At 38.5% G+C, this 13,976-nt stretch overlaps 1 protein-coding gene across 7 annotated transcripts in view; it reads right to left on the reverse strand.

Annotated features, from left to right (window-relative positions):
• LOC128253303 (uncharacterized protein DDB_G0284459) overlaps window positions 1-13,976 on the reverse strand; it is a 74,806-nt gene that overhangs the window by 40,613 nt on the left and 20,217 nt on the right. For 2 of the 7 annotated variants that reach the window (XM_052981606.1, XM_052981602.1), the window contains exon 1: window positions 846-2,147. The exons of 2 other annotated variants lie outside the window; for them this stretch is intronic. In XM_052981606.1, coding sequence (XP_052837566.1) covers window positions 846-1,466 — 621 coding nt within the window. In that variant the 5' untranslated portion in view covers window positions 1,467-2,147. Of the gene's footprint in view, window positions 1-845; window positions 2,148-13,976 lie in introns of those variants that run through there. 3 more of the 7 variants (XM_052981603.1, XM_052981604.1, XM_052981605.1) reach the window with 3 other exon arrangements.

Below are 13,976 nucleotides of genomic sequence, written 5' to 3' on the forward strand. Positions count from 1 at the left end.
TCAACCTGTCTAGAGCTGTCAGCTAAACGATTTATTACATTTTTCAGTAATCAGATTATACAGGAATTGTTGTTTTGCATGCACAACTATAATAAATATAAAATCGAATCGGATGAATAAAGCAAGGGTGAGCCGTTGATTGATCTTGAACGTTGAGTTTGCATTTTATCTTAAATTGTTTGTTGCTATTAATTAGCTTTAATTTCTTGTAATTAAATCAGTTATATTTTTTGTAACTTAATCCTTATGTGAATAATAATTTTGAAATTCCACTTTGATTATGTTATCTTGTGACTTCTTGTCATACTATTAAACATTTTCCATTTTCTTGTCTTCGGATAACTGAATTTTAAATACTCTGTCGTTATCAGAAAACTAATAACAAAGTTCAACAAGTTATTTTAACTTAAATCGGTTTTTTCAGGTTTTCATATAATTTAATAAATTGTTCCTATGAAAGCTCCTTAATATAGTCGTCAATAAATTAAAAAAAAATAAAATGAAACGTAATGGCTATTAAACATAGCTGAATGATGCCCATTAAAATAAAAACGAGTTTCCGAAATAGTAAGAAAGTAATATATCCCAAGTACTTTGTTTTAAAACGTCGAAGCGTTTATGTAATTAGTTGTCTAAGTATTTAACCAATGTTTATCCTTTGGTTAATGAGACTCAAGAAACCAATGAGTACGTACATCTAGTATTTCTCAAATCAGTAAATAAATTTCTGAAATTTCAGATACACCGAAGGCATGCCAAAATCCACCAGAATCAATTGCTGGTACCCAACTAACTTCCTGCTTTGTGTCTAACCCATTTAATCGCCGCCCCTCGGATTCACTCACATCATTATCCTCCGATTTGGCGTCATTGGGCTTTGTTGTTGTCGTTGTCAGCAGTTGTCGCTGCCGTTGTCGCTCCGCCAGCAACTGCAATTGATGTTGCTCCTTCAGCCGCCGATGTGCAATCTCGATCTGTTGCCATTGCCGCGGGGAGAAGCTCCCCTCGTCGCCGGTTCCGGTTTCAATGGTGTGCAGCTCGAGATCTTCGTTATCGTACTCGTTGTAGTGGAGTCTGCGCTTAGCCAAAATCTTGGCCTTGTCATCGGCGAGGCCCGCTGTCTGTCTAATGGGCTCCTCAGCCAGTTCTACTAGCTGAGATTTATGCTGATGATGACGCACTGGCCAGCTCTGCGGCTGCTGCTCTTGCAGATGCTGTTGCAGTTGCAGTTGCAATTGCTGCTCCCACGCCATCTGATGTTGCTGCTGCTGCAGACGATGTTGCTCGTGTCTCAGCCGCAAGTCCTTCTGCGGCAAAAGCCGCGTCCTGGCTGAACTCGTATCACGTTCTGGTCCGAAGTCATCTGACAACACCTTCTGCCGGCCATTATTGTGAACGTTTGCCTGGGCCTCAAGCCGTAACAAATTCAGCAACATCAAGGCAAGACGCAGGGTATTTAGCTGCATGTTGTTCAATTACTTTTCCTTTGGCTTTTTTTCAAATTAATTTCCTTTCGTTCAGTTCGCTCTTGTTCAATACTTTTCTCTTAGTTTATAAATTAACTTCGACTGCCTTAATTAATTAGAGGTTCTGTAATTAATTGCTTTACACTTTTTGTAATTTTCTAAGACCCACCACTGGCTGTTGAAAAATGTGGAAATATTTCAAAGAATCGCGGAGATTTTCTTAGCTTGTCCAAAACATTTTGCGGTTGTTGTTAATGTGACAAGCGTGGCATAAATCATAGGCCAACCGAAAAGTGTGTCACGCATTTTTGTGAATGAAAAAATCCGCTCTGTGAATCATTTGGCTTTAATTGGAGGCCAAGACAGCACGAACACACGGGCGCAGAGGAAATCGGCTAGACAAACAATTGATTGCCAAATGCCAAGTAATTTTTTGGAGCAAGTTCAAGAAAATGTCGGGGGCGGGGTAACTCAGGAACACGCGTGCCGCCTGTTGGCCATTTCACAATCCACAAAGCTACGCCACACAGATTCGGATACAAGTGCGCAACAGACGCACTGACAGATACACACAGGTGCACACACGACACTTGCGATGGCGAACGAACCGCGAGCAGCGTGATAGACCAAAGTCTCTACAATACACTGTACAGAGTCTTTGGACAGACCGTCGAATGCTCCGCAGTCGGAGCGTTCCGCTGAAAATGTTGAAAATGTTGCAGTCGGAAAAAGCCTGCAACATTTGTTGCGCCCGCCTGACTCTGCCTTGTGGATGGTAAACAGAGACAGCTGACCGGCTGGAGCAACATAAACAAAGGCCCCGCAAGAGAGCGCCGAGAGAGAGCACTGCGCACGTGTGAGTGCAGCGGCCACTAGCAACATGTTGCCAATATGGCACAGTGGGACTATATATTTTTAAAAATTCCAAATCCGAGTTCAGCATTTGACTCATTTTTTTCAGGACTCTTTTACTAGCTTGAAATCCATGAATATGTGCTTTTAAGCAATCTATTGAAAACATTCCTATTTAAGCTTTCTCGACAAAACTTTCTACAAATATGTTCGCGAAAATACCAGAAATCTGTATTTTGTGCTTCCTTTCCAAGTTCTCATATTGGTAGAAACACACAATCAATTATTTGCGGGCCACGAGTGAGCAAGTTGAATACAAAATTAAAACGCGGGTGATCGAACCAGGGCTAGTGATTTTCGAATTGTAAAAATTTCATTTTCTCAGGAAAGGCACAGAAGAGCAGGCTAATTTTTTGAGACTTTAAGTTAAATATCGCATTATTATTTAAAATTTTTTTTTAATAAGTCCCGGATGGCTATTTTATGTACATCTATAAACAAAAGAAAAAAACACATTTGATAAATCAAAATAGTAAACATAAATTATTTTCGTTTCTTTGAAAAGACTCTTTTCTGTACATATTGATTTTAGAAGTTAAAAGGGCAAAAATATTAACCTTTTTCTTTACTGGCACAAAATTTAATTAGGGGAAGTTAAAAAGCACTTTGTGCGGGAACTAATCATTGCAGATAAATTTTCTTTTGGATTTAGGTGCAAAAATACACATTTTTAAAGTTGCATTAAAACGTTTTTGAATATCTTAAAACAATGCATTTTTGGGTCACTTTTGATCTAGACGCCCCACTGTGCGTAGGTGACCCATGCACATACTAAGCCCATTTCTGAAAATTGCTCTTTTTGATTGTTTGTTCAACTAATTCTACTGCACCGAACTAGTTCCTTCCAAAGATTAACATTCCCGAGCAGCTGGAAATCGAAAGATTGAATGGTTTTCGGAGAAGTCTTTGATGTGCAAAGGAAAATTGAGCAGATAAGTAGGTGCAACCATTAAAGTGCAATCAGCTAAACTTTAGCTTGATCTCATACAAATCTCGAAAGCACTTGGTAAAAATTGCTGGAAGCCCTGCAATTTTTATTTTGAAATATTATTGATATCAGCGTTTTCATATACACAAATTGGCATTGTTTTAAAATAATGCATTTTCTTAAAAGTCGGTTTTGAAACACTGACAATATTTTTGTCATTTTGGTTCTTTGAATTGCAACATGCTTATTTGAATGGTTTTAAAAAATCCACAGACAACAATGAAAAAAACAGCAAAAAAAATGAATACAAAAAAAAAAATTAAATTAAAATTAATTTGTCTGTAAAGCATAAATTAACAGTTAAATTTTTGATTGAATAGAATATGGTAAAAAAGAAAGCTAGCTTCCGCACATCAAAGCTTATATATCCCTGCAGATAATAGAAAAGTATTGCGAAAAGTTTGCAATGCAGTAAAAGTAAATATATTCTGTTTCTTTCCTTCCGTTTCTACGCAATCTAGGTTTTCTAATAGTGCGTGTTCTGAAACAATGTCCTAGGTCAGTAGAATTTCAAACGACTTTAAAAATACCTTGTAAGTTTTATAAAAATTATTGAAAGGATCAATCATGTGTCGACACAAACTCATTATTTTTTAACATATAGGCATATACATATATACATATACCCGCTTTATACTGAGTAACACATTTTTGTTAAAGCTTAAGGAGTATATAACCTAAGACTGGCCTTATTTGAAAATTCAATTTTAGTAGCATAAAAAACAGCATTTTTTTTAACACCAAGGATCTAGTTTTTATGGTTGTATTTCTGATCATTCCGAATCTAAATACTCTTAAACTGCTTACCTTAGAAAATTTGTGTGTTTAGCACGCACCGTAATTTACAGGAATTTGATCAGACATTCCATTGTCAACCAGCATGAAGAATGGCTGTCGTTGGGTCCTTGCAACACCATGGGACCAGCTCTTACCACCTCGGCATCCTGGGATTTTGGCACCTGCCGCTTTGCCAGATGCCTGGGATTAGGTCTCGGTCACGTTGGTGATGACCCTCCCATTGTGTAGTGCACTTTTCGCAATGGTTGTTGTCAGCAAGTGGGCCCGCTGGATGATTGATGGACTCCACTGGGGCATGGGCATTCCAGCTGGCAGGCTGCGGGCACGCATCATAATCCTCAGAAATCACCTGCCCACTGCCATCCCCATAGAATATCATGATGATGATGATGCAGAGGTGTTGCCCACTTGCACTTAATTGCATGTTTGGTCAGGCGAATCAACGCCCAGCCAGAAAACCGCCAAAGTCAAAGCCGAAAAACGCCTCTGGAATGCGCAGCCAACCATTGCCCTCTTCGGACAACTCCCCGCTCACCCACACTGAGAGAAATATTGTGAGAATGGTAATGGAGGCACATCAAGAAAAGAAAAATTATGTAAGACTATCTTGTAACATTATTAGTTCCAATTTTAGTTTTTCATAAAGCAAAAAAAACAACAAGTGACAAAAACAGTTCAATTTTAATTTTTGAAAATCAGAAAAGCATTGTGGTGTTAGAGCGTTATCTGTTTAATGGTTACATTACCAGCTTTAGATGAGTACACTGCATTTCGCCGAGTGCAAACTCTTTAGAGGGGGAGCCCCCGCAGAGTGGCGATAGCGGCCTGCGTGGCAATTTATGTGGCCAGTTGGCCACGGCTAGAAGACTTCACGGTTCGTAGGGGAGGGGAAGCGTTATTGCTGCGCTCCTGCTGTTGCTGCATAATTGATAAATGTTTACAAATTATTATGTTGCACATACAGCTGTGGGGCCAGCAGCAGCCACTACTCCATGGAGCCCACCCAGGCGAGGATGCCCCACCCGATCCCCGTTCACACCGCCGAACCTTGTGTGGTAATTTTGTTGTACTCTACTTTGTATTACCTTACAAAGATTAAAAACTTGAATAAAATAAAATCTGATAGGCAGTTAGGTCAAATGAAAATAAAAGGTTTTCGTTAGCTAAATTATTCGCATAAATTTAAAGTACGGAAATATTTTAAACTATGATTTGTATAACAAACAAATTTGCTAGGCATTTAGTTTATCTGGAACATTCGAATAAATATGAAGTACGAAAATATTTTTAAATATGATTTTTATACATATTTCATGCCTTTTTTATTATTACGAAAATATTGTAGTAACAACAAATACAAGAATTTACGGATATTTCCATCTTCGATGCCCAGGGCTGACTTTCTCCCTGTTTGCTTTTTTTTGTTTTGATTTTTCTCGTGCACGACTAGGCGCCAACTGCATTTTCATTAAATGTTTGCTGTAGCCGCTAATTAAAATGAATCCACGCAGACAGGCGGGCAGAAAGGGAAAACCCAAAGGTAAATGGGGATGGGAGTCTGTTCCATTAGCTGCGGCTCCTATTTTGTAATGGATCTGGGCTATGTTTGTGGGCAATGAAATCGCTGGCAAAATAATTTTCCATCAATACTTGGTTTTCCACATTGCCCTTGGCATTAGCTTTGTTTCACTTTGCTACACTTTTTATTCCAATTCACATTTGCCGCATTCAATTTGCCTAAGTTGCCATTCGGATTTCGAGGGGAATTACACGGGCAGCAGCTGCCGAAAGAAGCGAAATCGAATTCAATACAAAATGCAAATGAGGCACAGGGAACCGCAAACGAGAAATGGCATGGGAAATGCGACGCCACCGAAATCATAAAAATCAAATTTGAAATTGATAGGGAGAAATCAAAGGGGAGGATGTGTAACTCAATTTGAAATAGAAACCGAATCGAGAACAAAGTCATCCCCTAATTGAGATGAGCTCCTCTGCATGTCAGAGATCCCCCTTTTCTGACAGCCACTTCCTGGTAATTATTGAAAACAGTTTGCCCACCAACAATGCTGATCTATGACACTTTTCCCACTGTTTTTTTTTTCGGGAAAAACTTCTCAATGCCCTAAGCCGCTTAGCCCAATGATAATGAGGGGAAAAGCAAATTGACTCTAGATAAAACTGCCAAGGCCCAAGGCCAGAAACGCTAGCCAGAGACAAAAAAGGGTATCTAACCCCAGTTAAAGAGCAACGCAATTTCCGGTTGCCCCCGGGGTCAAAGACAGAGATAGCAACAGAGCGAGACAGATTGACAGAAAGAGATGGAAAGGGGGACCATCCAGTCAGCATTCAAATATTTGCCATCACCAAATGACATCTGTTTGTCGTTGGCTTTTGTTTTGAAGGCCAGCCAAAAGTTCGTGTAGTCAAAGGTCAGTGCATGGCAAACGAAGACAGTACGATTTCCCACTTTGGGGTGGTTAATCATGCACGCTTAAATACCTTGGTAAACGTGAAGAACAATAATAATGATAATAAAAGTTGTATTGTTCTGTTTAGGAAAGTTGTGAGTTGAGTTATTATATGAATGTCCCAGTCTTTGAAATATTGTTGTGCAATTATTTTCCCCCAAGAAATAGCACCTAAACAATAGAGGTATAACTATAAATTCAATACTTAATAATATTAAAACTGTACTGTGTAGTTCAATTTCAAAAGGGGAGGAGCCCATTTGTTAAAGTAGAAAAATGCCTTGGCTGTAATTCAACATTCGAGTATTGAGTCCTTTTAATTTAACAAATTTTGCACTTACGAATTAAAGCAATCGGTTTAATGAGTGCTTTGTATGCAAAATTCAGCAAAACATGCAACATTATGACGACCTAATGTGAACTCGAGGTTGCATTACATAGTCAATTGATAGTCAGCGTAGCGAAGAATTTGCATAAATCTCACGGTTCAGGTGCCACGCCCCCTCCATTTTAGGGGTAAAATTAGAAAGTTAAAAGGTGTTCGAAGATAAAATGGAGATGGGGAGATGGAGATTTAAAAGGAGGTATTTTTAACGAGTGCCCAAGTTCCCAAGAAGCTGCAACAGTTTTCAATGGAAAATGCAGCGGCGGAAAATGTAAATAGCTAACAAGAAAATACAATAAAACCAAGTCTGATCTGACTTCGCTTCGGGACTCGTTTTCTCAATTCCCCAAAAGAATACCAGAAGACCCAATGACATAGTTTGCATACTCAGAGAAGCAGGAAGCCTTTGTGGGAAAACCTATGAGCACGGGGCCTTCTCAGGGGGAGGGGCGGCCCATTAAAGCGGCATTGAAAGGCGTTGAAGCTGCAATTAGGCGAGGAGATTTTCCAGTGGGTAAGGAAAACTAGTCACCGGGTAGCAAGTAGCGTGTGGAGCCCAGAAAGAGAACTGCAGCTATCGTGGGGAAAACAGCGAAGGAGAAAGGAAGCTGCTGAAAGTAGTGAGCGCTTCAGTTTATGTCGTCTATGAGCCAAAAGTATACTCCTCCGGTTTTTATGACCCTGACATAAGGGGTTAGCAGCTCCCAATCGAAAAATGCGATAACTTCTTAATGATTTTTGGGAAGCCTTATATCATCAGCCACAAAAATATTATGTGGATTTAAAAAAAGTTTTTTGCAAAACACTTCACTTTAAATTTTTAAAGGTCGTGCAGAAATTTATTGCTTCTTTTAGTATGGGTACAACAGTTATTTTGAGTAAAGCCCCGGTCCGATATGCAAAGCGCGATTTAAATTTTGTTTTTTTTTTTTGTTTGAAAATACTTTAACAGAAGCTAGTGGCTTCAAATTTTCGTCAAATTTTTCTCTCTAAAGAAGGGAATATTTTTCTCAAAAATCTTAGGTTTTCTAATACTAACACTAATTACTAATAAAGAATACTGGTTCACTCACCTCAATGATTTTTAACAGAATTTTTTTTACTTTCACTGCAATTTTTTCAAAACTTTTTAAAGGTCTTAGCAAGAAAATATAGAGCCCTTTGATCAATCTATATATTTGGTACACTCTAGATTGATAAATTGGGCTGAGAACTAAATGGCGATCACATTATAACTTTATATCAAGACATTAGATTGCTTCCATTGAATTTCCGGAATTTCCAGCAGCTACAGCGAAAATCTTCGGTATTTCACACAAGCCATTAATGTTGTAGATCCTACAATCTCCACCTCCATCTACAACAAACAATATAACACGCTGGCCACTAGAAATGCGTTTGTGAGGCGGTGAAGGAGGTGGGTCCTTTGCTTGTTTATGTGTGTGCTGGCCATAAACATCTGAACCAATTCCAGATCATGGCCGGCCTAACGATGCCAACGTGCGCCTTGTTAGTCAAAGCTTATTTTCGAGAATATTCTCGACATATTTCTATAATCACCGGGGCGCAGACGTGCCAAAGCTGCGGCAATTGAAAGGCTCCAAGCCAAATAATCATAGTTGGCCTGGCAGCTCCTCCTCCCACCTAATTAAGTGCATCAACAAATGGCGGCCGAGATTAGAACGCTGACGTGGGCGTAGTCACAAAACTCGATCCGCACGAGACGGGGGATCCGGGTACGGAAAACCAAAACCAAATCCCAACGGGCATTGTCTAACTAATTGGATTAAAGTTGATGCCTGACCTGACACAATGGACCTCTCGGCGAGCTGCCGAGTCCGGTTCTCAGGTAGGATCCCTCGCATCGCCAACAGGATACAAAGCAACAAAGGTCGAAAATTTATGCATTATGTACTGCGGCACTGAAACTCGTTCGGTCTCGCTTTTGTATCTCGGCCGGCAATCAATGTAAACAGCCAAACCCACAAATAACAATGCAATTTCGGCCAAGTCATTTTCATTTTACTCGTTTCTGTACCTTTCGGGGTACCATTTTGTACTTTTACGATGATTTCACGTCGGCGATAACAGAACAAAACGCTCGAGTGTTTGCAGAAAGGTCGAATATTTTCCTAATCGTTTCAAGTGCATTTAAAATGAAATTAAATTAAAGTTAAATGGAGGCTGGGAATTGTTTACAATCGGAGTGGTTTTGTTAAGTGGCGGAGATGTTACCCTCTTGAAATATTTTTTATTTGTAAGGCTCACTAATTACAGATAAAGATTTTAGCCAAGCAAGTTTCCGGCAAACCACATCGCAGTCTGTTAAAACAAAATTAAGTTACATTTTTCATACATACGTTTTTTGGAACTTTTTATGTAGGAAATACTTTTTTTGAGCCAATTTAATATATTTTCCCAACTTAACTTCAAGTTTTTTAAGGTTATTTAAATCTAAAATAAACCGAAATACCAAAAAAAAAAAAAAAAAACACATGGAAATGTGCTCACAAGTCTTTTTTCATTTTTTGTTTGTTGATGAGGTTGATGAGGAATAAAGAGCTTCAGGAGCACCAGCTGAAGAGGAACTTCGAGGTCTGGTGACAATTTTTTTTAAATTTCGGGTCTGCCGCAACAGCATTTTGCTCAACTTAATTGTGTGAAAAACTTTTCATACGCTTGACATGAACAAACATGAATGGCGGCAAAGTGTTTTCTCTCTTTTTCCTCTGCCGTGTACGACAGCTCAAGAAAATGAAAGTAAAAATTATTTAATGTAAAGTTTACCAAAAACAAGGGAGTAAAAAACACACGAATAACGCTAAACGGAAATTGAAATAAATTGACATAACAAAGTTAATAAAAAAACAAGAAGGAAAGCAAACTTCGGCAAGCCGAAGTTCATATACCCTTGCAGCTATTGCATTAATTAAATACTTTTGAAAACATTTAAATTATGATTTACTTGAGTATGTGCTAAAAAAAAACATTGAAACTATGATTATTTGCAGCTCAATTATTAGATAGTTATTTTATATATTTTTATTATTTCTATGGGAGCTATATGCTATAGACGTCCGATTTTGATAAAATTTATACCATAATTCTGAAATAATTAAACATTGCTATATGTCGAAGAACTAAACAAAAAATTAAAAAACAGAAAAGTTATAATTTTTTTCATTTATTTTTCCGATTGTTCCTATGGGAGCTATATGCTATAGTCGTCCGATTTTGATGAAATTGAAACCGTAATTCTGAAATATTAAACCATTACTATATCTCGAAGAACTAAACAAAAAATTAAAAAACAGCAAAGTTATAATTTTTTTTCATTTATTTTTCCGATTGTTCCTATGGGAGCTATATGCTATAGTCGTCCGATTTTGATGAAATTTAAACCGTAAATCGGAAATATTTTACCTTTACTATATGTCGAAGAACTAAACAAAAAATTAAAAAACAGCAAAGTTATAATTTTTTTTCATTTATTTTTCCGATTGTTCCTATGGGAGCTATATGCTATAGTCGTCCGATCCGGCTCGTTCCGACTTATATACTACCTGCAATAGAAAGACAACTTTTGGGAAAGTTTCATGCAGATAGCTTTAAAACTGAGAGACTAGTTTGCATATAAACGGACGGACAGACGGACAGACGGACAGACGGACAGACGGACAGACGGACAGACGGACAGACGGACATGGCTAGATCGACTCTCCTAGTGATGCTGATCAAGAATATATATACTTTATAGGGTCGGAAACGTCTCCTTCACTGCGTTGCAAACTTCTGACTGAAATTATAATACCCTCTGCAAGGGTATAATTAAAAAAGAAAATAAAAAAATTAATAAATTGAATTGTCGAGGCGTTCTCTAGTACACAAGCTTATGACCAAGATTACGAAGGCCATTGGATAAAATGCAACATATTAAATTTTTTCAAAGTTGATTCATTTCAAAATTATGCAAAACAAACTGAGAGCAAAAACAGGCAAACAAAGTTTGGGAATAGAATTTTCTTAGGGAAAAGTGAGGTACGAAGAGGGACAATACTAAAAGATGTGTGGTAATAAGACTTACCTATGAGACAACGATATGATGATGATGATGATGAAAACTTGCTCTGCATTCACACGGAGAAAAAAAAAACAAAAAACCCTGGCACACACTCATACGTGAAAAGAATTGTTCTTGAATAAGAACTCAGGAAAAAGGAGGTTAAAATGCAACGCAAACAAAAACTTCAACCTGCGTTTTAGACAAGACGCGAAAAATGTGTGTGCTCAAGTGCTAGCAGGGCATAAAAAGATGATCGGGAGGGACTAAAAATCCATCATTCGAGTGGCAACAAAGCTTGTTGGCGGTTGTCACTGACACCACAAACAATAAGGCTTCTTGGTTCAAATCGCGTGCACCTTATCTTGCCAGCGCGCGGTTTTGTAGAGTTTCGTGAACGATTTTAATTGGAACCAGCTTTAAAGTCTCCTTTTTCGGACCAACTGTGCTGGCCATTTCTCCCTAATCACTAACTAAACAATTAATCAACCAAAAAACCAAAGTTTCACCGATGCGGAGGAATGTTTGAAAATTCGTCGCCCAAGTAAGTGACATTTTCGAAATGCACGTCAACGCTACAGGCGACAAAAACGGCAGCAGGCAACTTCATCGCCAGTTGATTAATGAGCTGTGATGCTAGGAGACTCACCAGTGGGAAATGGAAAACTAGGAGGAAAATAGGGCGGGGGCAGTGCAAGAAAAGCCATAACCAAAGCAGTGAGTTAAGCAGTTTTAAAAAGGGAAGTGTCAGCTGAAGGATTTGTTACTGGTGACTGGGGAAATGAGCGGCTTGATTACGTGAGCTCAGCTGAGCTGGGAAATTACAGAACACAGGGGGAAGCACATCCAAAATACTTGCTAAAGGGAGCTTGTAACAGAAAAAAGAATATCGAGTTCTATGAAGTTTGTGATACGTGACTTAAAATATTACATAGCAGTGCTACAATGCTACATGCTAAGTCCTCCCACCAAGCAAACAACTTCTTAAATATTTTCGGGAAATCTTGCCAAGCATTCAGAGCTACGCAGACATCACTCACACATCAGATATCACCCTTCAATCCAATGGCAACCTAATCAAGTTGGGAAGCTCAGTTTCCCCAATGTGGCGTGTGTGGAATGGAGTTTGCCCCTAATATATGGCCCTATATAAAATTAAGCTGCTCCCGACTGAATTTCAAATTAAAATGATAACAGAACACCAGAAAACGAAAGCTGGGGTATATTTTTCCACTCTTTGGCAGCAAATTGCATAAATCAAGTTACAAATCAACTCGCAATCACAGCTGCAGTCACAGATTTTCCATTCCCACTGCGAATGCCAATGTGATATGAACTGAAATTAAATTTTGATAGATATTTTCAAGCTGAATTTTTCCGCGTGGCTTTTCCCCTCGACCTCGTGCCACGCCCACTGCAACCCATTCGGGCAAAGCTTTTTGCACAAATCGCGGCAGTTGAACACACTTTTCGGAAGAATGTTCGATGTTTTACAAATATTTTGCTACGCTTTTTCGTGGCTGGATGAGATTGAAATGTAATCAAAAATTACGAAATCTGCAAGGCTGAACTGCGAACGCATATTATCCCTCATTGGACTGAATATATGAGAGGTTAAAAGGCTTTAAAGTGCACTTTAAAATGACGAGCAAGAGGTGCATACTTTAAATTAAAGAATGTTATAGAGTTTTTTTTAAGAAAAGTAAAAAAACACATTTTAAGAGAGTATCAATGCAATTTAATTTAGAAAGGTTATTTAGTGAAAACTGCTTTTCTAGGCCCAGCAATTAATGTCCCACTAATTTAAAATTTCAGCAACAACAACTCTTAACTTAGAGTTGGTATCGATGGTGGCCATTATCAATACTGTCAATAGTATCAAAAATTGTTCTGCCTCAGAAAAAATAGAACGAAATATCAATAAAAACGAATCAAAATTCATAATTTATTCTATTTGACGCTGATAACAAAAAAGCTAGTTATTACGAATTCATATTTAAATGAACTTTAAAAATGTAATTCTCATAAAAAACTTCTTCATGGTGTGCTGGACAAATGTCCCACTACGTTTTTTTTTCAACCTTTATCCTTCTTGAGCTTTTAGAAAATGCTGTGAGTCCTGAAAGTTGAAAATTCAATCAAGTTTCCAGAAATTTACCGCCATATACTCGAAATATCCTTTAAATATACCATAAATAAAATTATTTTTCTATACCAATAGTATTGAGTGAGCTCAAACCATCGATGTTTGCTAAATTGTTCGAACATCGATAGTATCGATAGTGCTATTGGTTGTTTAATCAACCCTACTTAACGTTGTGAAAAAGCTGAAAAAGCTGTCCCAACGAGCTCAAAAGCACCAATTTCCAAAAAATCAATTGACTATTATTTCCTAACATGTTGAGATTGATTAAGTAAATTTATATAATTTATTCGCAGGCAACACATGTAAAGGTTAATTTGAGCCACTGTTTAGGGATTTCCCCAGCAAATGGTCAAGGAATTAATTAAGGCAAACTCAATCAAGCCAAGAACACGCATTGCCACGCGGGGAGACAGCACAGCAGTGGCCGGAGAGGTGCGGAAGTCCCATTTTTTGGACCGAAAAAGCGAGCACAGCTGCATACTAACCAGCTGCCATGAGGACTCGTGTGTGCCTTCAGCCTCACCTGCTACTGCCTCCTTTTCCCAGCCTGCTGATCCCTATGTCAGACACGTGCCACGCCTACAATCCAAGGCTGGGAAATGCTGTCAGGCTGACGTCGGTACGAGCATTATGACGGCATTTGCACATCAGTTTCAGACCCGGCTTGGTCAGCATTCGAGGATTAGCAGGAGCTCCGACTGCCAAGGGATGGGAACAGGTACGCAAGACTCGAAAGCAACAAGCTTATAA

The sequence above is a fragment of the Drosophila gunungcola genome (assembly GCF_025200985.1).
Source record: "Drosophila gunungcola strain Sukarami chromosome 2L unlocalized genomic scaffold, Dgunungcola_SK_2 000008F, whole genome shotgun sequence".
NCBI lineage: Eukaryota > Metazoa > Arthropoda > Insecta > Diptera > Drosophilidae > Drosophila > Drosophila gunungcola.